This window comes from Tenebrio molitor, chromosome 7 (assembly GCF_963966145.1).
Source record: "Tenebrio molitor chromosome 7, icTenMoli1.1, whole genome shotgun sequence".
Classification (NCBI taxonomy): Eukaryota; Metazoa; Arthropoda; class Insecta; order Coleoptera; family Tenebrionidae; genus Tenebrio; species Tenebrio molitor.
In genome coordinates this window covers 2138482-2163042 of record NC_091052.1, presented here as the reverse complement: position 1 = coordinate 2163042, position 24561 = coordinate 2138482, and the positions used below count along the sequence as shown (strand labels likewise).

Sequence of the window (24561 nt, the reverse complement as noted above, 5' to 3'; positions counted from 1 at the left end):
GCTTTATGCCTTTGAAGTTACTAACGCAAGCAATATACGCTGTACTTATAATGACCAAACGCGGTTATTCCCATCCGGTCTTTCAAGTTAAATTAACAACTTCTGATTTCATACAAAAAATACTCATTTTAAAGAAGACCCAAATTAATCATTTCATTCAGAAATGTATCTGTATTCATACAGAAGACAAATTTACAAGTCTCTACAAGTTATCGAATAATAAATAGATGAGAATTGAGGTTGTTGGCTAAAAAACTTCCAAAAACAAGCAGTTTCCGGAGTCCGGAGAGCAACTGAAGTCGCAAAAAAACTCTGAAAACGAAGTTGCTGTTTTTCCTCGTAACTTAACTGCAAAACATAAACCATATTGTTTTTCGAAGCTCTGTGTAGAACATATTAAAGAAAATAAATATCAGTGACAAATATACCTAAGAATGCCAGATTTCAAGGTACCTACGCAGAAATTTACTAATTGTAAGAATTTTTTGCGTTGTGAAAAATATTTTAGAAACTTTGATAAAGAGTTCTACCTATCTGGTTATAAGTGTAGAAAGGAAAAATCTTTACCAATTAGGCATTCACGATCTTTTTGGGACCGAGTTGGCTATGACCATCTAGTGATTTTGTTGGCAGTACATCGGTGATAACTATATTCCCTAAAGGAAATTGACACTTTTTGTGTTAGGTTAGGTTGTTTTCAAATTAAAGTTATATTATCTGAATAGGTACATTGTTGCCGGATCTCTTAAATCTGGTCTATTCTTTTTAAATTGGAAGTAACATCGTTTAATGGAATTTTTTGTCGTAACAAAATTATTTTGGCAATTTTCACTTTTCCTTTGGCCAAAATTAATTATTTTTACACACTTAATACATTATTTACTTTCTTACGAATATTATAATAATAAATCTGGCAATACGGTGCCAAGAAAATGTCGAACAGACACTGACAGAAAAAAAAGTTGCATTCGTTGCATCATTGAATCAGTTAGTCCAACATGAAAAGAAAAAATCATAGCCAACTCGGTCCCAAAAAGATCGTGAATGCCTTAAAAAATAGTGTCGTAAACTTTTGAGAAAATATCATTTCCATAGTAAAATATGTAGGTTAGTCTGCTTAGGTTAATAGAGATATTTTCATATTTAATGGCGGAAACAAAAGACTGAGAAATGTCACAAATTTGTATTGTCAGTGTCAAATTTCTCAAAGACGTTCGTGATTTCGACAGAAATGCAGCAAATTGGCAATAAGAAAGTTATTCATCGTCGAAATAGAGAAATAATTTGTAATACGTTTGATTATATGAGAATAACTTTTCCTTTTGAATCACTGACAAAAATTGGTTTCCTTAGAATTTATTTTTTCAGTCTATTTAGCGAAAATTTAAATTTACCTAGACATTCCTTTTACGGCGTTTATGAGAAATTTGACACTGACAATACAATTTTGTGACATTTCTCAGTCTTTTGTTTTCGCCACCAAATATGAAAATACCTCTATTTCAGATAACTTTGGTCAATTTTGTCCAGATTATTATAAGGGGATGGTTCATTATTTACTGGTCGTGATAAAGAAGAACTGACAAAAGAAGAACTCTTGATGAAACTGGTTGTAGCCTGTTTTACGTTTAAGAATAGGGTATTTCATTTTTAAATGAAATTTTAATTAAAAAATAAATAAAACCAAAATCTAGCTACTAATTAAATTCTCTGTAAAAGGGCTTTGTTGACGAAGAAAATTTATAACTATAAGGATGAGTGGAATGTAATGCGAATCTGCACTTTCATCGATGTGCTTAAAATTAGTCCAAAGATTAGAACTTAAGAGAAAATCTTATCTGGCGCTGGACATTCTTGCAACACAAGAAAACATTGATTTGGTCCACCACATTGTTCTCCAGAATAAAAAAATCAGTTGTGGTTTTTTCTGTACGTACGATAGCAAACATGTTACACAATGACTTAAGATATTAAAAAAAAATGGCTCGCTAATAAGCGCATTCAACAACTGACCTCTGAGACAACTTTTAGCCATCAGGATGTTGAAAGAGTTATGCACTGAGTAAAACTTGAGTTGATCGCTTTGATTCAGAATTAAAACGGCAAAATGTGATGCAGAGACAGAAAGAGGTGGTAAACCCACAGTATAACGGTAGCGACACGAAATTACAGGTCCATAAGAAAAGCATTGGGTCGTTATGAACCAGATATTTGATAGTACTAATAAATGTCTGTTATGAACACGACTAAATGACGGTTTGGGTAGTAATGTCCTTGAAAATGGTTTGAATTCGTTTGAAATTTGTGGTGGTAGCCCTGAATTACTATGAATTATCTGATTAATAAATGTAAATTCCACTAAAACTTTCTGTTTTCTAAAATATGCCTGAATTTATATGTATAAGGAGTTGCCTATTCATATCCCACGCTGTTTGAGAAATGACGGTTTGAGTAGTAAAAGTCAATAAGGGTCACGTTCGCAAATCAAGCTTTCTGTCGCTACTGGTTATATACTGTGGTAAACCTCCGCGCATATTTCCAGCAACCACATTAACAGGAAAAGCTGTAGCAATGGTTTTTTGGGATTCTGGCTGCTTTCGACTAATTATTTCCGAGTGGACTGATTGTACGAGGAAAGTATTGTACTTAATGAACTTTCGAAATACACGACGTTATGAAATAAAAAGAAGTGGAAAATTGAGAGCCGCATTTCCATGGCTGCTAATCATAATGCCGGTCGCAAAATATTGGAGCTAAATTAAAAGAGCACGTACGTACCAGTATTATGTACTTATTTTGTGAAGCAGTAGTGATGGAAGTAAATGAACGGCTCGAAGCACAATTTTTTTTCTGGAGCAAAAAAATATAGCGGCTGGACTACGTTTGCTAAAATAAAATAAATACCATCTATTTCATTTTATAAAGAAGTCTGTAATTGTGCTCTGCGCTGTATTTACAAAAGTTAATAAAAGCAGTAATATAAATGAAAATATACTTCCTTTATGAAAGCTGAAATGATTCTGAACCTTTGACAAAAATCTAAATTAACATTTTTTTTATTATGAATATAATAAAAAATGTTATTGCAGAAGCTGTCAACAAATAAAAATTTACCACTACTAAGAACTTTTCTACTGTTTACAACTGTGGCACTTTTTGTTTTGGAAACCTAGACCCAGTTCTAATCACTTAACCAACTTTCTTTTGCCAAAAGGATATTTACATCATTCGAATTAATTTAAACCATAATTTCCCAATTTTATGTCCCAGCTTCAAAGGCAGGAATATAAATTGATTAAACACAAACTTGTGGTTGTAACTTAATTGATGTAAATACGTTCAGTTCGCCAAATCCTTGTTTTGAGAGCAACCCCAAACATGGACTTAACTGACCTTTGGACGAATTTGTTGGCAGCGGTAGTCATGGAATTATCTGACCAAAATAATGTATCACTCTGTTTTTTCTTCTGCCCTAACGATTCTCCTTTCTACATGTTTCTCACAGAGTAAGATTTTTTCATTGTTCCGAAATTTTTAATTATGAACAGGAACCCATAAACGTCTTCAGTCAAGTACTTTCATACGGCGCATAATACAAAGTGACTTTTTTTTGCGAATTTATCATGTGCTTGGCGTTCAGGATTCTTAGTAAAAGTTTTCACGATGCCTGTCGTTTGCTTTTCGCATTGCACTTCACTCTAGTAAGTGATCGACGCCTTTATTTTTCAATATGCTCTCGTGGATGCTTGCACAAAAGCTTCGAACTGTTTGCTCATATGCATATTATTTTTTTAATACTCGGAAATTCAGTAACAAGTGAACCTTTTTGTGGTGTGTCATAACTTTCATAAGAGAAGCGCTCAACGAACTGCTCTCGTGAGAATTTTTCCTGTAGCCAGGTAAAAGTTTTCGGCATGGAGGTTTTGGCCATTACCATTGTATAACTTTGTTAAGTATGGTGAACAATGACACAAAACTGAAAAGATATGTCGCTGGTGGGCTTCAATAGTGGCACGGCTCGAAAGATCACTTTTTCAAATAAATGCGCTTCAAGTTTCCGTAAAGCAAATCATCGAATAGCGAGTTCTTCCGCTATTTGACGATCTAATATTGAATTAGCAGATGTGACACTGTCGCTGCCGCCTAGACGACTAATTTACCCTGATGATGGAATTGGTAATGTGTAACACCAAAATCGTATTTTTGAGAGGTGTTGAAAATTTACAAAAATTGTTTCTCTACAATTAATTCATTAAATGTGCATCTTAGGCGGCTATGGAAAGCTGATTTTAGTTTGCCAACCCTGCCTAAAGACCCCCCATCTAGTGTTTTGTTTTGTTATGGTTGCCAACAGTGTTGTCCGATCTAAAAATATGCCATAACAATTAATTTGTATTTTCCGTGGAATTTATCAACGCAAAAGCGTTCATTTCAAGGTTAGACGCGGGTGCCAGTCGCTCGGGTTGATGTCATTACTGTCATGTTATTTGTCAACGTTCTGTTGAGAAAGCTAAAGGTGCATGCACACTCCCATTGCCTCCTAAAGGCACATTTACAATGTATAGAGTATAATGTCGTCTATTTTATTAAAAAAATCACATATTTTCCAGAAACAAGTTTACTGATTTACAGGATATTAAAAAAATAATGTAGTGCTCAGTTGAGATATCGCATATCGAAACTGCCATTTATTTAGGCCAAATACTCAAAACCAAAAGATTGAAGAATATTAATAGTTTACTTGTTTTTTGTGGAATAAAATACCTCTTAATTGGAACGATTATTGATATTGAATAACAAGTGACAGCTGCACAGAACTCTGTAAATGTTTTTGTAAACCCACACAAATATTCTTTCAGTCAATAAAAATTCGTGTTCCAACATTTTTTTTTGTTTTTTTCTTTTTTTGTTATAGAATAAGGGACTTCCAATATATGTAATAAAAAAAAACATGTGAACAAATAAATTTAATAAGTCGTTACATGAGATTAATACTAAAATGTATCACATCTTGAAAAAAAGCAAAAAAGTAAGTCGACAATTTTCCAAATATGGTTACGATAAGATACACGTCATACTAATACTAGAGCTGAGTTTCCATACAGGCGAGCTACCATGGGATAGTTGGACAGCTTCACACTTATTAACAAAAATACTCTTCAACCATTAAACATATCATTTATTTCTCAATAAAGAAAAAAGATTTATATCAACTAGATAATTATTGATTGACACTTTTTTTGCTCATTTGTGTGAAAACTAGCCTTAAGGTAAAGCTATACTTTCCAAAAATATCACAGAGCTTGTTTACATAAAATTAAAAAATTAAGGGTTTAATCCACAAAAACGAATTTAAAACAATTATTAATCTCCACTGTTACAACTAACATCAGCAAACTCTGTCCCTAACCATCCTACACAGATACAATAGTGTTGGAAAAGCTGGATCAGAAGCTCCTGTTCGTCGAGAAATTCAATTTTCTCGATGCGCTGCCTTTCTGCTGGAGGTAAATCATAATAGACTTGTACCATGTCCCAAGCCTTGGAACCCTGCCAATTGTTGTTCAAAAATCGACTTTTTTGTGTCTCCAAATTTTTACAATACGAGATTCCCGCCAAATTGCATCCGCGGACTCGCAAATTGCCCAACATGACGTCTCCAAACGTGTCATTCATGTTGCACATTTCGTAATTCACGAAAAGCGCCGATTTGAACTTGCTCGCTATCCACGACATCAACCTGTTTACACAATCATTCTCAATGTACACTAAAACGCACTCTGCGATGAAGAGCGTGGGATTGGCAAAATTGACTTCAGCTTGTTGCAACTTCAACTCGAGCTGTGATATGTTCCTCAGGTCTGCCCCTATGCAATGGTAGTTGCCGGCGTGCAGATCAGTGGCGCTCAACTTGACCTCGCCGTCTTGCTCGTGTATCCGTTCTAACAATTGTTTGTTTCTTTTAATTGCGTAACATTTTCGAGCAGTTACTGTGGGGAAATCGATTTCCACATAATTCGCCATGTAGATCCCTTGGTCCTTCAGTCTCCAGTACAAAGTGTCAAAACCAGCCCCCAAATTGACTATTTGCGCCGAGGAGCCTGCCTTTCTTAGAAACGTCTTGATGAAGCGTTCCACGCCTTTCACCCGGGCGTAGTAGCCCCTGTTTATTTCCGGAGCTCTTTTCTCAATTTGACGGACGAAATACGAGATGTAGTTGTCTTGCCAGTATCCGAGCTGCACTGCCCCCCTTTTACACTCGCTGGCGTCGTCGTTCGTCGCCATGACCGGTTCATCACTCATGATCTCGTCTCAGACGGTATTCTGAAATATAAAAGTGAGGTTAGGATTAGCATTCGGAATACGTCAATTAGCACAATTTGTCAGCGGCAATTCATCGCAAATTTACTGAATTTGTCACGAATTCTACTGAAACTGTCAAAAGCGAATACTTACTTATTTGTATATTAGCAAAATTTACGTTCGTTTTACGTTCTGGCCGTGACACTAGCTGTTGAATAACTTTGTTAGCGATGCGCCATCGGATCTATTTTTAGGCAACCCACAGAGCACGCGCGTAGGTTGGGTGGTGTTCGATCGGTTCTGCCCGCGCCTTTTCAACGACAGCTTTGTAATTGTTTTTGGATTAAAATTATTAATTCGTTTTTAAAAACAACAAAATTACCACACGGATTACAGATATTGCACAATGTAGGCCGTAAACACGTACGAATATAAATCGTTCAATCAAAATATCTCATCAGTTTCATGTTGTAGATAGTTAAACTAGTCTAAACGAGGAAATTACAACACCAGTAAATACGCTATACTCGTAATATGCTTTATGATTAATAATTTTTCAATGATGTTTCACTTATAACGCTGTTTAACTGTATAACTCAATTTCTGTTGATTTAAGAGTCTTCCTGTGAGTAATTTTAAACGGGGTTTAAAATCATATTTGTGAGCTGTCATATGAATTGAGAGACAGATTCTTGTGTTCATTTTAAGTGTATTTTTCTTTTTCTTTTGCATTTTTGTCGGTTAAATGAAATATCTTTTAAGCTAGATTTCGCTCAGTTAATTTACATATTGTATTTGAATTTTATTATTATTTTTATTATTTTTAATATCTTAAATATACTTAATAAGATTATGTTTTCTAGTCGATATGTAATACATATATCGGGTGTTTTTTTTTAATCTCACCTTGTAGTAAGCGTTGAAGAGTCGATTGTGAACGCTCCATTCAAGATTTAAACAGCTGATCCGTGATCCGTAACCGGTATAGTGCGTTCACAATCGACTCTTCAACGCCTACTATGAGGTGAAATTTTAATAAACACCCGATATAATTATGTAATAAATAGAAGAATTTGTAACGCCTTGTCAACGTTAAATTGGCAATACACAAAGGATAATTTATTAGAATCAACCAAATGAAACATCAACAAAATATTTAAACAAAATTAACGCAAATCTAGACCAATCTCTACTCGCGTTTTAAACTGGCCCACTCGTGCCAAAAAACCCCAATTTACACAAGAAATCGTCAAATAAACTACTATTATGAGACCTTTGCATTAGACCTTTCTATTGATTTGTGAAAATGCGTCTTATTACGTAACGAATCGTAAAAAGTTAATACTGCACGTTATTTATCCTTCATAAGTGAAATAATATTTCTTGTCTTTGTCATTTACAACTCTTGTCATAAAAAAATCTCTTTTTGGAAAAGTACTTATATTCCCTCGTCAATGCAAACCCACATTATTAACTGTTTGATATCTGGGACAATCTAAAGTAGGAGGAGGATTATCTTGTCCTTTACACCAAAATCATTATATTGTCCTGCAGAGGAGCTTAAACACGCAATTCCAGCGACGTCTGTGATAAAATACAAGTGGTTCTTTTTATTCAATTGTTCGTTCTTGTAAAAGCTTATTGAACAAAAATCTTGATATAACAATGAAATTATTTAATTAGCAATTATAAAAAATTCGTGGGATTCTTTTGGGGTACACGGTCAACATCTTAAAAATTTAATCAACTGGTTTTGTTTAATTTGACGATTTCTTTTTCCTTTAAAAGTTTTGTACTGTACAGGGACCAAATTGCAAATACGTGAGCAAATTAGTTTAAAACAAAGTTTATAATTATTTTGGAAAACTTAATTATATTGGATTGTGCTTGGATTAATAAAAGTTACTTGTTAATACTACCTGCGCAAACTTTGCCTTCATTTATAAGAGTTTATACTCGTATTTATTGTTGTTAATTGATATTCATCAAAAACAAAACCAAATAAAAAATCTTTGAGTTGATAATCAAAAACAATCAATAACTTTATTATTATTCTAATTACTTCAGCTGTAAAATTTTCTTCTTAAGGATTTCTAATACCTATATTTTGAAAAAGATAGTCAAAATTAAAAATAGATAATAGATAACTATTATTAAGAACGACAATGCCATATCATAAGTCCATTAACGATGATACACAACTCGCCGATAATCCATAATTTATAAAATCCCTCTGTTAACCGCTTAACTAAGATTAGGTAAAAATATAATTTACAGAGTTGAAATTATTTCTGCAATATTAGACAAAGAGCAAGTTAGTACATAAATAAAACTGCCCAGAAAGAGCCATTGAGGTCAAAGATCTTTGGCAGGGTTCACCCGTTTCAATTTCGTGAAAGCACTCCAGTGAAATGTTTATAAATTTCACTCGCTTTTTTTTAATACATTGTAACGTTTCGGCGTTTGAGGTCTTTTCGTTTTCTTCTCAAGTGATATTTTTTGCACAAAAAAAAAGTGTGAGAAAGGAAAAACGAATTGATCCTACGATGTGTTGTATTTTTTTTATTGTTTAATTCAGGTTCTTTGAAAGGCCGCACCGTTGGAATACTTACCTAAATGAAACAATTGAATTAAGTATGTAAATGAATTAGAGAAATAATTTTTCTTAAAATTTAGAACACGTGGCTCGTGGACACAAAAGACTGCTACTCTACCTACTTCCAAGTTCAAGAAGCAAAAAGTTTTTATACTCCAAATTTTTTCTTTTCCTATTCAAGAATACTTTGTACTTTGTATTTTTGGCGACACTCGTATTATGACTTTTGGCCATAACCCATCTACGTATTGGAAAAGTTTCATCTCCTTTAGCAGGTTTATTTATTTATTGATTGAATATGCACCCGACATCTACGAAATAACTTTCAAAACACGAAAAAGTCGTTGCAAGTACAAATCGATTTGGCAAGGCATATTAATAAATTAGTAGCCAGCACGGGAACAAAATGAAAATTTAAGTCTGCGAAGCACATGTCAAGACTGTAAAAATAATCAGGTTTGACCTAAATAAGTTGGGTGCGCTTTCATCTCCGGATTACAAGAGCTCAAAAAAATCTTGGCCATTTGGCTCATGCACTGCATTGTGTATCTATTAGATTAACGACAATTCAAGATAACAGCTTCCCAAGGGATGCACTTAGATTGCAGGTGATTAAGTTGCAGTCACTGCGACAACCAACTGAAGTGTAAATGGCGTGGATTAGCCGTGATGGAAAATCTATACATATCTTCGTTATTGCGGAAAACATTGATCACAAAATCCTCTAGAGGAGTCCTGTTCAGCTACACCAACTTGACGGCGTGAAGCATTAAGCTAATGAGGAATTTCACCAAGAATGACTGAAAAAATCTTATTTAATTGAATTGTCGGTAAATTATAAAAGAGTGGAACGCCTCACCACTAACTGGTTTAGTAACAGTTTTTCGCGTTCTGATAAAGGGTAATTGTTTTAACGAAACGCTTTTCAAACATTTTCGAGCATAGATACTACACTACGGCGGTTTATAATTAATCTAATTAAGAACCACTTGCTGCGGGTAGCGCAAAATTTTCACTTAACTTAATTAGTTCCAAATTAACTGGAAATTTATTACACTTACGTATATACCGTTTAAACTGACACTATGTCTTTAATTAAATATTGTCTTTAATTAAAATATTTTGCATATATTTCACCAAATAAATTTCAAATTAGTTGTCTCTTGTTTGAGTGGATGGCACTACATTCCAGATCCTTTCGGTCCAAAGTTACAAATGAATGCAAGTTTTAACTTGATTTGTGGGAAGGTGGGTGGAGGACAAGAAGTCTTGGCGACGTTAATCCTCGTCCAATTTATCAAACTTCGCATAATTTTCGGCCATAAAACTGGTGCCAAAACGCAACCAAAGCATGTTCAGTTTAACACTACAGCATGCATCAATTAAAATTCTTTCAGCAAACGTCCTAAACTCAATTAAACTTGAATGCAGAGAACGATGAGTAAGCGCAGGCTATTAAGGTAACATTTTCTGAGCGGAAACGCTATTCTAGTCGCCTAGATTACGTTCCAGTATACTTCCCCTCTTTGAAATTCCGTGGACAAGTTTACCCGCACTGTAAATATTTATTAGATACCCTAAGACCCTTCGAAGATTGTATCTTCAAAGTGTCTTAATGTATCATAACAAGCAGCGCGGTTTATTAATTAAAATTTCACCGAGAAACGTTTGCCAGCTTTCATCTACTTAATAAACAAAAAAAATGTGTTTTTAACACAAAGGAAAATTACACGGAGCGCACTCTGTACATTTCAACAGCGTTATTGTTATAAGAAATGGATCTCCAGAGCTCTGGATTACAAATGAGATTACATTTTTAACGGACAAATGTTCTAGGAACTTAAATAATAGAAAAAAGCTCGTCATCCTCGCTTCGTACATGATTCAACTTTAAATGAGTACACATAATTATTGTAAGAATTATGCTCTTTAATTTTATTGTATCTAATATGTAGTTGATAGGTAAACTTTATACAGTTTCCAGGCAAAAACTTTTGAAAACAAACTATGAATTATAGTATATTATATTACAAGAGAAATGCCCGGCGGAATAGAAAATGCAACCCACAATACATTAGGAGGAAAAGCCGGATATTTATCGCCTCCATGTCCGAGTTTACGTTCTAATGTATTGTGGGTTGCATTTTCTATTCCGCCGGACTCATTATCACTCGTGACATACCCTGTATAATATAATCTTAATATATTGTATTTCAAAGTGGAACGAAAATAATATGTGTATGGAAAATTAAAACGATGTGAAGTTGTCCCTCTTTGCCTTTTATAATGCCATTTAGGTGCAACCACATGCTTTAAATTAGATGATCGATGCCGCTTGACCTTTTCTTATTCCGACCTCCCTGAATCCGCAATCGAAGGTCATTTATGTTATCCAGAGGGTAGAATAAATTGCCTCACTCGGTCCCAATCATGTCAGACAAACCACGATACCCTGCATATGGCACTACCACATTAGCCGCTTACAATCATGGATCCCTAAATTTTCTCGCCTATTATCCTGCAATTATATTACAACTAATATTGATTCCAGTGTCACGTATTTATTTCAAAAATTTTCCAATAAGTAAAATTTTATTCCTGACAGATTATTATTTATTATTCTTAAATTTTGTTAACAGCTAGGATTCACACATTGCCATATGCGTAAAATATTAGATTTTCTGGATGAAAATTGTGTGAACGTCCACCAAACACCAGACAATCCAGGAATATAGAAATATAGTGTTGTGGTATTTCGGAAGATAGCGACGAAAAAAATTTGCTTCAAGAATTAGAAAATAGAAACCTATGCGAAAGGCATTCAACAAGTGATCTCTGAGCCGAATTCACCCATCGTTAACCAGCATCAGTTTGTATTTTTAGTAAATATTTTTAAGGGCCTAAAAAATTTGTGCAACGCTACGCCCTATTCTAGTTGCTGTCTTAGATTACATCATTATTTTATTGAGAAATAATTTTTCTGATCCTTTGATCGTATCTCAGAGGCAACACTGTCGTGTGCCTCTCTCATTTAATATTTGTACAATCGTTCAAAAGGAACCAGTGGTCCAATAATAATACAACATCGCACAAATTGTTTTATTTATTCAGTTTGAAAGTTCTAATATTACAGGTTTTTAGGGACACCTGTACACTATTTCATAAAAGCCGCAATAAAAAATAGAACAATCGATATTCCGCTGAAATAGTTAAAAGCACTACTTTCAAAAGCAGCCCTATTCAAACTGAGACCCATTCTCTTCCTGCAAAAGCGAACATTTTTAAATATAAAAGCGCACGTTTTACAATAAGCAAATGACTCAACGTTTTATCGCATTTTTAACACGTTGCAAATGACATTAATAAAAGTTCTAAATTAGAACAATTCTTTTATGTACATAAATCTCCTAATTTTTAACAGATGGTGATATTGCGTGTCGACAAAATGACAAATTAGCTCACACATGTTAAGCACAATTTGAAATTAAATTTGAACTCGACAGGTAAAATTTCGCCACCGTAAAATATGGTGAATTTAGTAAAAAGATCAGTTGGTATAAGAATGATGAATTGTTACACTTGCATAGAAATTGCTAAGAGCGGTCCGAAATATGGGTTTAAATTTATAGGATTTGTCAGGCAGGTCTATTAGAACTTAACTAAAAAGAACAAATGATTTACCGATTGTAGTTCAGATAGCGAAAATTTAATGCCAGGAAAGTTCCCTTTTGGTGTCTAATAGGTTTCTTATCGAACGGGGGAAATCGATGTTGTCCCTTGTGCAAGACCGTCTCTGAAGCATCCAGGTAGCATTTATCAATCGTGGAATAAAGAAAATGTAGATTTAAATAATCCACAATGATAGAAATGAGACAAAAAGACATTGATGAAAAATAAGAATTATCTCGCATAAAACATTATTCCATTGTCTATAATATCTATCTTGCGAAAAGTATCTCCTAAATAAGTGATTGTTGTACTAATACTGATAAACTATGTCCACTCATAGATTGCTTGACATAAATGTTACTAAAAATGTTCACTCTACGCTACAACAAATACCTAGATCCGGCGGGAAATTTTAAAAAATAGAAAGAGCAGGTTACACGTGATGTATTATTTTTATTCTGCATGTTTACACTTAGGAAAGACGAAAGAAAACTTCAGTACAGTTTACAGTAGGAGTAATATATTAGGTTTTATTAATACAGGGTATATCACGAGTGATAATGTGCCCGACGGAATAAAAAATGCAACCCACAATACATTTTCGAATTTCTGAAAAAAGCTGGCTACTGATATTAAAATATCCAGCAAGAGATTATTTAATATGTACTCCTATTTAATGTCTCTGTATCATTTTCGATGTTTGTAATTAGATTCTTGAGGCACGCACTCACTTCACAAATTTAAAAAAATCAACAAAAAATCGGAACAGATCAAAACTAATAACTTTTAAAACCAGAGAATCGCAAAACAAAGCTCTAAAGATGAAAAATCGCAAATCTAAATGTTTAAACCACTTGACAGAACTGACAATTTCAAATTTGAAATGTCACAATTTATTTTTCGCGTGGGTTTCATAACAACCAATTAGAATCAGTGGCGCGAATGCTTCAAGATATTACCAACACAATGTATGATACTTTCTTAATATTTTAATGTTATGGTTTGGGGATTTTGTTATCTAAGGATATTTAAAAAAATGCATTATATCAGTGGACGTAGTCTAGAAATTTGTTAGTTTCTAAATCTTTCCCAAAAAAATCCTGTTGTTATTAACTTAGCAACAGAGTTTACAATCAATTGAATAGACTGCTATTTGATTTTCCTCCATTATTCCAGTCTTCCTTTGTACAGGAGGAAAATCATCGGTTTCGAAAGTAAGAGAAAAATCACAATTCAACAATAACTTGCTGCACTAGTTCATAAAATGAAACCTCTTGTTGTAAAAACCAACCGACAATTTCTGGTGCGGACAACATTGGTATAAGATGGCTTAATCATAGAAAAGGCTCAAGAAGCAAAAATCTGCTCCAGACTAATTAAATTAAAAATAAAGTAGCTTTGGTAATTTCCGAGCACAAACTGAATTATTGACCAATATACCTATTACAGTAATGGAGTTACTGCTTTAAACAATATCCACACCATTATTTCTCTCATAATTTTTCACATTATCGTGCTACTATGAGTACATCAAATATTATTTTAGTCTTGTGCTTATTTATCCGAAAATTCATTTTATGGTTGACAAAGTGTTTGAAGGTAATGTTTGCGAAGGACGTGCCGATATTCTCGCAAACACCAACTTCATGAAACTGTAGAACAATGTTATTTTAAAAATCCTCTTTCAACACCATGAATCATATAACGATTACGTACAGTATTTCAACGAATGTAGGAAAATGAAGATAAAAGATGAATTCTCAGTGGGTATAGCATCAATACTGTTTTCGGACTTATAATAAAGAAACAACGGCGAAAAAATACAAGGAAAAACTTTCTGTTGTTATTGTAGAATTTGTTTGAGAAGATCGACGAGTCAGAAACATAAGTTTTATTTTTAGGTTCGAAACAATGTTTCCACTGGATTAATAATAAAGAAACTGACTGATGAATTACTTTTATTAATTTTTAAAGTTCTGACAGCCTTCATTTTTATTCAAAACAAATTTGAAACTTGAGACAGGTACTACATATTTCGACTTGTACAGCTTTTGAGTGAAATATAATGAAGCATTTTCCATTATTTTGTAATATGTCTAACTTCATCTTTGTATAAAACTGGAAGATTGTGATTTAAGACAGTAAAGAATAAGGTGGCACATAGATAAAAGAATCGAATAACGAGCGCTTGGGGAAATTGGAACGTTTTTACTTATCTCCGTTTCAACACATTTGTCCACTGCAACAACAATGTAAAATTTATGAATATAATTTTTATTGATGTGGAAGGATAAAAAAATTATGTGGCCGTAAACTGTGACCTATTAATCTGTCTCATGTGTAACAATTTAATTTGTGTATCTTTCTAGGTGTTTTAAGCAATGTGTGTATTTTAGGTGTCAATTTGGAGACTAGTCGTTCCACATTGGAATGGATACTTTTAATTATGGAAAGACGGTTTTACGTGAAATGATGTCCCGCGTTATGCCCCGTGTTTTCGGGGTACGTACAAGTATGTTCGCCAACGCAAGATTTACACAGGATGTTTTATTTCTATAATTTGTAGTAAAGTTTTATAGAGTATGTCAGCTTGCGCTTACGGCTTTATAGATATAGAAAATAGCATCACTGAATAGAATAGTTCCAAGTAATTTGACCAGGACATTTTGCTCTCTTAGATGCCTCGAGCTTTCTGCTTACAACACTGGTTAAATTATTCTGGACGTTAGACGATGTAGAATAGGAAACTTTATGTGTATACTCACTGTTTCAATACTGAAGGAATTAACGAGCAAACACATAAGCGTAAAAAAAATTATTGTATTGTAATATAGTGTACAGAATTGTTCGATACCTACATCTATGAAAATAACGAAAATCAATTCCGATCCCGCTCAAGTTTTTGCAAAAATACGTAGAAAAAACATGTTCAGTGAATTTTAATTTTGACACTATTTTCCAAATGTTTTATTTTGTGCCTAGTTAATAAAGTCTGCTTTCATGCTTTACTTTTTAAATACAAATGATTTTCCATTATTACAAGACATTGGCATTATAACATTTTAAATTTAATTGCACGAAATTGCTTGAAAAACAAAAATGCATGAAATTTAACAATTTTTAGAAATATCTAGGATTCATTGAGTACCTTGAGTTTATTTTAGTGTCATTTTAAAATATTTCTGCAAAAGATATCATTTTAAAGCTTAAACCATCTTTGTCCATCTTAATATGTCAAAATTTATAACCTCAAACTTGGAAAAATAACCAAATTGAACAAACAACTTTGCTATCAAATTAAATACAAAATTTTCATGGCCATGGCCCATTATACCAAAACAACGTGAATGCATTTAACTGCTTTTGAAATTGCCAATGAAATTATTCTCTGAGAGAAAATGATTTACTTTCACCTAAGTTACTTTCCACAACTAAGAACAACTTACATTACATATATTTTACTCTTATCGTAACATCTCTTTGGGATATGCTGGCAAAGAGAGTGCATTACTTATCTAATCCTCTTAGTGCTATAGAGAAGCTGAAAAGACAATTTCAATATGCACGGGAAGAAATCCCTGGAAGAATTAAATCTTTTCATTTTACGTATGAGGAGACAGAATACAGGCATGCACAAAGCAATATCACGCAGTTTAAATAATATTTATTTTTCTGTATTGTTTATTGTATTTATTGAATATTGTTAAAAAATGATGGTGCAATTTCAACGCCGGTCAATAACACAATTCTTTTTTATCTTTCAATAGTTCAGTGCAAAGATTAAGTTTCTTTAATCAAAATAAAACGTAAAACATTCGTACACATAATTAAGAGTGACGATTGAAATCTTTGACGTCATTACTAAAGCTTGGATGCAGAAAGTAAATTTAATTTTATCTGGTCGCATTGAATAAAATAATCTTTAAACACTTTTGTAAGTTTAATTTTCATAAAATTGAATTTCTTAATGGCAGATAAAGCCCTTTTAAATAAGAGAGATAAAATTATCATTTAGGGTTATTGGTGTAATTAACGTCACCGACGTGATAACAACCAAATGTATTTAAATGAAGAAAAACCGAGAGACGACCAGTTTCATTCGTTTCTTTTTGTGAGCTGAATTTTCGGTAGGTAATTGTGTTCCTTCATCATCAATAATTTATTCATAATCGATAGTTTTTGTGCAAAGTGAGAAAATGACGATAGCAGATACAGATATTTGCGTGGAATACGTCTTGTACAAAATTGCACATAAAACGATACGACTTCATTTTCTTTTATTTCGTCGAGTTCGCCACAATCTTCCACATCTTGTAAATGTTTCACGGCCTGATACAAACAGCATCATACCTATTTAAAACAGGCAGCTTTGAAATTTGGTTATAATTATTTTGCAGTTTTGATACAGTGGAATTAGATAAGTTATTATTTATGAGTGCGTTTGTTCCAGGTACCTCTGCAAAATATGCCTATCTCCGATTTTCGCAAGAAGAAGCTGCTTTACGTGTTCAACGTGTTTTTCGGTAGGTATCTAATTGTATAACACGCCAGCACAATGTAAACATATAATGTGGAATTAAAATGCATGCAATATATTTTTTGTACAAGTTAAAAGCCTGGGTGACATAAAATCGTTAGTGTAGGTCAGACAAATTACACAAATAAAAGACGAAAATAGCAAAAAAATTATCTCATATTAGATCGAGTTGGGGGAGTCGTTATCATCACGCTATTTAAAAATTTAAATTATCTCGATTTTTGTTTTAGTAAAATGTGTCATCTTATCTAGAATTAGCATCTCAAGAAAGGTGTAAAATGTATGGTCAAATTTACTGTGCCATGATTAACTAACGATAATTTTTGCTACATACTTTCTTTATTACCTAGTTAAAAGAAATACATCACAATTTGCCTTATTTTTAAAAATTACAAAAAAGATTCCAAAACAAATAAATCAGTGCATGAACAAAATCTGGCGAATGTCGCAAAGCTCTTGCAAGGATAATATCGGGCGTTCAAATGAAATCCTGGGCTGAGTAGGCGTTGGAAAAATTAAACCGTTTAGAACAGTGTAAAGTTTGAATTTCCCGCCGTTTGACACGAATGACATTTGTTTATGTTTAATCGGGACATAACTGAACATGTTTGTTTTCAGCAAAAGGTGCCCTTAGATATTTGCATCGAGAATAGGAATCGTTACGTTATTCTATTTTTGATGTAAAACATTGGAAAGAAAGAAAAAAAAGAAACATTTTTTGGCTCTAAATTTTAGGTTAGCTGTCAACATGCTCCAATTAATCTACGCTTTAAAAAAGCACAACAATTGACGGTTTCCAACGCCTTCCCAGCCCGGATTTCATTGGAACGCGCGATATAACCTTACTTTAGGATAGTTAACTTAAAATACACCAATTTTTGATAAACTTCCTTTATACTAGGAACTAAGGGAGGCATAAATCACAACAAAAAAGTTGCCAAAGTTACCAGATTTAGTTACTTATGTCAAAAAAAAACCCTACTATATTAACATAACCTTCCATTCTTTGAACTAAAATATTTTTAACCAATGCCTTGAATTAATTCATGTTTTGCGCAAATAAAATCGCCACAGTTTCTAAAAGTAGTGTTGATGTTAATTAAGTTTTGACTCACATTATGGCAGAGCCGGGATGTTTATTACATTTTTAAGAAACATTTGCAAATTAGATGCTTCAAGTAATTCAAAGGATCTTGTCACACTACTACCACTTTCCTTGAAGCGGAACGTCGAGAGAAAATTAATTTTCAGGATTACAGCAGTTGGCACGACGAAAGCCAATGCCGAAGTAATTTATTACCAGTTCCCTTTTGTTTAAAATACTAGCTGAAATTTTATCCATACTATTCTTAAGATAATTTGGGATCAACAATGCAAGCACCGATCACTTTTCAGATCCTAGTAAGAAATTCATTGTATAAACTGAGTTGTGGATTTTACATTTTGTCGCGTTATTGCTATCGAAACGTAATGAATCTTAATAGCGAAATATTTTGCAGCCACTATTAAAGTGATTGTTAGAACGTCCGTGTTGTAAACTGCATTATGTGCATCGTAAAATGGAAAAACGACTTGAATATGTTATTTTATGACCCGATGCATTAAACCAGTCAGTTTAAAAATTACCTATTATTTCAAACATTATAAATTCATGAAACGACCAAAAAATCACGACACATTTTTACATTTAAAATATAATTCTACTAACCAAATAAATATGTTAATGTTTCTGACAACGTATTGTCAACCAATATCCACTATTAAAGCTTTTACAATTGTGAATTTACTCAAATAGCTGCATTTCCATTTTAGTAGGCTTTAAATTCTACCATAAGAAAAATAGTTTAATTTTAAATTAGTTTTTGTGTGATGCTATCAGAATTTCCACTAAAAACTGTAACGTGAAAACATTAAACATTTTATCTATCCTTTGCGGAAAATTTAAAATGTTGGTTATAAATTTTATCTATTTCCTAAAGCCGTTATAGCCTCAAGTTTTATCTTCTCTCATAGTTTACCTTTTTATTACAACTTTCATGTTTGTGTCATTCTAACAAGATTGTGTTCAATTATTATTAGCCGCACCAGTACGAGGAAAAAATAACACTGAAAATGCAAATATCATAAACACAAACTTAAAATTACCTAAATTCAGACAAATAAAGGTTGCACCTAAGATAATCAGGTCAGTGCTTTGTGAGTTGTCATCTTTCTTAATTTTAAGTGGCATGCCCGGCGCCTCCACCATTTTTCTATTCTAATTAGACCAATTTCATTTAAAAATATTTTGTAAATGAATTAAACACACAATTTCTGTTAAATAACTGAAACCACATTTTCACAATAATTTACAGTTAGTAGAAAAAGTCCTGGTTAGTCTTAAACGTAAGTTGGTAATCCACAAGTGGTTATATTTTTCAAGATAATATACTTTAGCTGAAAATAAATTATAATCCAAGACAGTTAAATGGAGTTCTTAACTGCAATAGAAGTGGAAATACACGTACTTTTTGTACTTAATTATCCTGCTAGAATGTACATACTTTTGAGATGTAATTTTTTTTTATCTTACAGGTGGAGTTTTTGAGCTACCTTAGACCATTGTTTTCGGTGACAAATTTTAATCACAAGTGAGATAAAGTACTCACTAGTGAGTAAATTTGACAGCTGCCATTTAACTTGGCATAAAGTACTCACAAGTGACTAAATTTGACAGCTGTCATTTTACTTGAATGAATCTTCATTTCTTGGATTTTTTGCAATATGTAGTTGCACCTGTAAGATAAAACGTCGTATATCACACGTGATCGAAGTGCCATTATGAATCTCGTGAGAAGTGTCCCACACAAGTGTCAAAATTCTCGCTCTTGTATAATGATGCATTTCTATCACTTATAATATAATATACTATTACAGCGTTCTCTCAAACAAATACGTATAAATCTCATCACATTACGTGGCTTTGGTATTTGGTAGAAATCGAACTGACCTAAAATTCCCTCTAAATCGTTTGAAATGAACAGACACTAAAACTGTTTGAAATAATGAAAATTTATATTTTAAGAGAATTGAGATCGATAAAGCAAAAGAAATAGGACTTATAACTTTATACAGAGTATTTCAAGAGTGATAATAAGCCCGGCGGAATAGAAAATGCAACCCACAATACATTGGAGGCGATAAATATCTGACTTTTCCTCCTGATGTATTGTGGGTTGCATTTTCCATTCCGCCGGGCTCATTATCACTCGTGAAATACCCTGTATACCTTACTGACAATTTAACGGACATAGTTTTAATTCATAAAAAAAACTGTTCAAGTCCTTCATTTTCATTTTTAGGTTAAATGGTTTTTTAACTCTCTTTTATGTGCACGAATTTTTTAAAACATGTATCTTGTACAACCTTTAATTTTTTGTTTAGTGCATTCCCTTGAGGGACAATTAACTTACAACAAGCAACACCCCTTGTACATGTGAGCACATATTTACTTTTGACTGACTAATTTTCCTTTTGTCTTCTGTCCATATACCTTTCATAGCAAATAATCTTCACAACCAAAAATGATCGCAAAATGGTTCAGTCCTAAAAAATTTACTGAACTTTGTTATGTAATAAAAACTTTTTTTACAAATTTATTGTGATAACAATGACCTTCATGAATTTAATCCGACCAGCTAACCCGTGGAAGAGTTATAAATTATACCAATTAAGAAAAGCATGATCTGAAAGCCAAGAAAGATGATAATTACATAATGTAAGAATGGCGACTGAATAAATTTCGATTACTTTTTATTGGATCTCTTCTAATTTTGAAGAAATCACTTAGGAAAATTGCACCCGTCATAAAATAAACTTTGAAAATGCTCTCTTGCACGAAAGAAAGAGTTTTGTTTTTAATCCAAATTATGTAGATTTTGCCACATTGTTATTTAAAACTTGATAAGCAAAATCGTCATGTGTATACGTATATGTAATTAAAGAATTAAAATGATAAATTTCCTTTGTACATTTTATTATTAATGTAGTTACGCTTAATAAGCTTGCTCTATTAATTTTTCGTTTTACTTTTATCTTTTGTACATTCTCTTTTATCCATAAAATATTTTAATTAAAGCTAAATCGAAATTGCCTACAAACTTGAAGAACCCGGAGTAAATATTTCACGTGAAATGTTCTCACTTTCCGAATTTACTCGAATTAATTAAATTTGTTCTTTATCTTTATTGCAGATGTTAACCAAAGTGGAACAATCGATAGGAAGGATTTTGAACTGGCAATAGAGGTAAACATTTGGGTGTACGTTTAATATATTCAAATAAAACCCACACCTAATCTTTATTTTAACTCGCACACAAAAACGTTGCATTTAATTTAGACAACATCTACATCGTAACAATTTATTTAATGTTTAAGTTTTGCCCAAAAGGGGGTCAGTTTGCGTAATAGCATTAATCAGAGCCGTCGCCTCATCAGCTGTTAAAATGTGTGTAAGTAATGGTAGAGGTTTAAATCTGGGGATAATAATAATTAATGATCATAATAATATGGATGAGGAGTTTTATTTCTTAAGACGCTGAAAATTCAGCTAGTGACAAATGAAACATCCTGCATCATTAATTTTCAGCAGGTTATCTGTATTTGTACAAGATAATTGAGTTTTCCACTTGCGGAAATAATCCCCCAGCTGCAACCATCTTCCAGGAAAGTGTATATTCCAAGTCTCTGTTCCGAATGTGTTCGCTGTGGGAAAATGCAAACTGATTAGCATTCTGATGCCGCTTCCAAAGTACAATTCATTGCAGCAGTCACGTTTTCGAAACTTGAACTAGATAAATAGAATATTAGTTGGTCCACAGTCTGGTCGATAACTATTACAGGTCCCGCGACACTTCTTTGCGAACAGTCATTTTTCAAAAACTCATGTGACCCAGATACAGCTTTGATGACGGCGCACCAACTTCAAGCTCAATTCGATAAAATGTTATTATACCTGTCTGGGTTTAGGGTTGGACACCGGGAGCAGCTTTTGTTGCAGTTTTCATCAAACAAAAGTTGACGTGAGTTATCTCATCTGGTTTCACAAAGACTATTCTGAACGCAAGCAGATTCCACAGGCCGCAGCCACATTCATTAGGAAAATTATTCGTGAAATATTGTATAATTAATTCTTGTGTGTTGCTCGAATTGCATCAAAGGGTGTGCAAAAAGTGAAGACCATTGAGTCTTGCGTACACATTGCCAACACTTTTTGTGTTTCCGTTAAATAATAAGTGTTGTTTTTAGAAAATATGTTCTCTTCGAGGGTGGTCTTCGGGTACAGAGCAGTATAAGAAAACTTACGAGAGCATGATACAGATCTGGGACGGGCTGAGACAAAGGGCTGATGCCAACAAGGATGGACAGGTAAAATCATTTTGGAAAAAATCAGGTATACAAGAATTTTAAAAATTCTTCAATCGATTTATGTTTTCTACGTTAGTTTTTCATTTGAAAAAGCAAATTGATGATGATTAAAAACGAAATCTAAACGGAATTGATTTTAAAATTAACATAACCTCAATAACTAAACACAAACAAGTTACTCTAAAAAAAGAACTTTGCTGGACATAACCACATCACCAGATACTCGTATATTATAGATTTTGGCCGTTGGGCAAATATTAAATATTTTCAACAGGTCAGCGTCGAGGAATGGGCTTCAATGTGGAACGAGTACGCTAAGAATCCGGAAAATGCGTTGGAATGGCAAACACAATATTTGAGGTTCATGTTTGACCTAGAAGACGCCAGTGGTGATGGCAGCATCGACGTTGACGAATTTATAAGTGTTTGCTCCTGTTACGGACTGGAACCGTCGGAGTGCAAGGAAGCTTTCCAGAAAATGTCCTGCGTAAGTGTTAGTACGATTCGCTGTCGTTTGAATGTATCTATCGAGTTATTTTCAGGGCAAGAAAGAAGTCAACTACGAACAATTCGTGGCACTTTGGAAGCAGTTCTTCACCTCAGAGAATCCATCTGACCCGGGAAACTTTATTTTTGGGAAAACTAAATTTTAACCTTTCCAAATGATTTCTATTTTAAAGGGATATAAGCGTTTCGTACCTTTACCTTGAAATCTCGCTTACGAGAACACTTCAAATAGATGATAATTAATATATCAATATCTAATATGAACTGTTACCTATAATTATTATGTTAATCCTGAAAGAACATCTAATATTATTAATAGAGTCACACACTATCCTGTATTAACTTGTATTGTCGAATAAACTGCAACACTTTCATTCTACATTCATTATTTCAGTGATCTGATTCGTTCTCGTTGACATAAAAACATATCAAGAACAAGTAAAAACACTATTAAAATATAAACTCTTAAGAATTTAAAAAACACATTCACAATTTAGACTGTTTTATTTATGAAAAAATAGTTACGTGTTTTGTGTAATAGTGTAGCTCTCTCCAGTTAATGAATTTGCTGTCAACGTAGTGTAATCACAAAAAATAACTTTTTGTACGAAGACGTGAAAAAAATGTCTAAAGAACACATTCCGTAATACAAGTGTTGCAGTTTGGTTTCTGAAAATATGTTTTCTAAGTGTGTCTACCGAAGGGTCTTTAAATATATCGGTTACATAAAAATGGAAAAGATTCCAATAGATTATTAAATTACGATATTTACTTGTAGTTATATTAATTAACATACTTATTATGGAAAGACAATATTCTATAAAAAAAGGAATTAATACTTACTTATGGAACACAGCCGGTATGTGTTAAGGATTCTGGTCAATATTTTATATTTGTCACTGGTACTGTTTGTGGATATTTGTAAAATGGAAATATACCTATGTGTAAAACTGAAATAAATGGAACAATATGGTTTTTGTGTTACATTTTACCCCCAGGATTTCTCCAAATTCGAGTTTGCGTACAAAACATAAGTTCACACCGTAACTAATGTTTAAATTTCCTTCCGAATCAAAAATTGTTTTACTTTGTCAATGTCCAAATATCTAGATGTGTGTACAATAAGTAAATTTCTACCTTTTACATTTTCGAAATTGTGTTTTGCATTGTTATGTCAATGCGTATGCAACCAGCAATACAAAAGCATGAAATACGCCCATGAGCCGCCCACTAAACATTTAGACAAACCTCCGGGAGGTGTTGTTTGGTTTTGTTCGAGGTACTCTGCCCGCTCATTGGTCGGCCAATAAGCGGGCTCCGTTCGTGTCCATAAATAGGTGACGCCGGCCGAAATTCATCATTTTCGTTCACGTTGGGGATGTGTTCGCTTCGTTCGCTCCTATCCGCTCCCGCTACAAAAAAGACAATGCTCTTCTTCGAGACGACCTGCATCTCGACAGACGGGACCCAATCGGCTCTTCCCAGAGTCATTCCGGCGTGGAAGAGGCATCGTGTCAGAAATCGACACCGATCCCGAAGATGG

The 24561-nt window shown here is 33.3% G+C and overlaps 2 protein-coding genes across 5 annotated transcripts in view; one reads left to right on the top strand and one right to left on the bottom strand.

The window, feature by feature from the left end:
* The window catches only part of Scp2 (Sarcoplasmic calcium-binding protein 2), a 60607-nt gene extending 36616 nt beyond the window's left edge, over nucleotides 1-23991 (top strand). The window contains exons 2-7 of one of the 4 annotated variants that reach the window (XM_069052715.1): nucleotides 14965-15070; nucleotides 17019-17091; nucleotides 21338-21390; nucleotides 22392-22511; nucleotides 22786-23004; nucleotides 23054-23991. In XM_069052715.1, the coding sequence (XP_068908816.1) occupies nucleotides 14999-15070; nucleotides 17019-17091; nucleotides 21338-21390; nucleotides 22392-22511; nucleotides 22786-23004; nucleotides 23054-23164 (648 nt within the window). In that variant the 5' untranslated portion in view covers nucleotides 14965-14998 and the 3' untranslated portion in view covers nucleotides 23165-23991. Of the gene's footprint in view, nucleotides 1-14964; nucleotides 15071-16560; nucleotides 16696-17018; nucleotides 17092-21337; nucleotides 21391-22391; nucleotides 22512-22785; nucleotides 23005-23053 lie in introns of those variants that run through there. The other 3 variants (XM_069052717.1, XM_069052718.1, XM_069052719.1) reach the window with 3 other exon arrangements.
* LOC138135053 (leucine carboxyl methyltransferase 1) lies at nucleotides 4953-6617 on the bottom strand. Its single transcript, XM_069053689.1, has 2 exons — nucleotides 6457-6617; nucleotides 4953-6324 (listed from the first exon to the last, which is right to left on the bottom strand). The coding sequence occupies exon 2, from the start codon at nucleotides 6301-6303 to the stop codon at nucleotides 5365-5367; it is 939 nt and encodes a 312-aa protein (XP_068909790.1). The 5' UTR covers nucleotides 6304-6324; nucleotides 6457-6617; the 3' UTR covers nucleotides 4953-5364.
* Nucleotides 23992-24561: the final 570 nt, after the last annotated feature.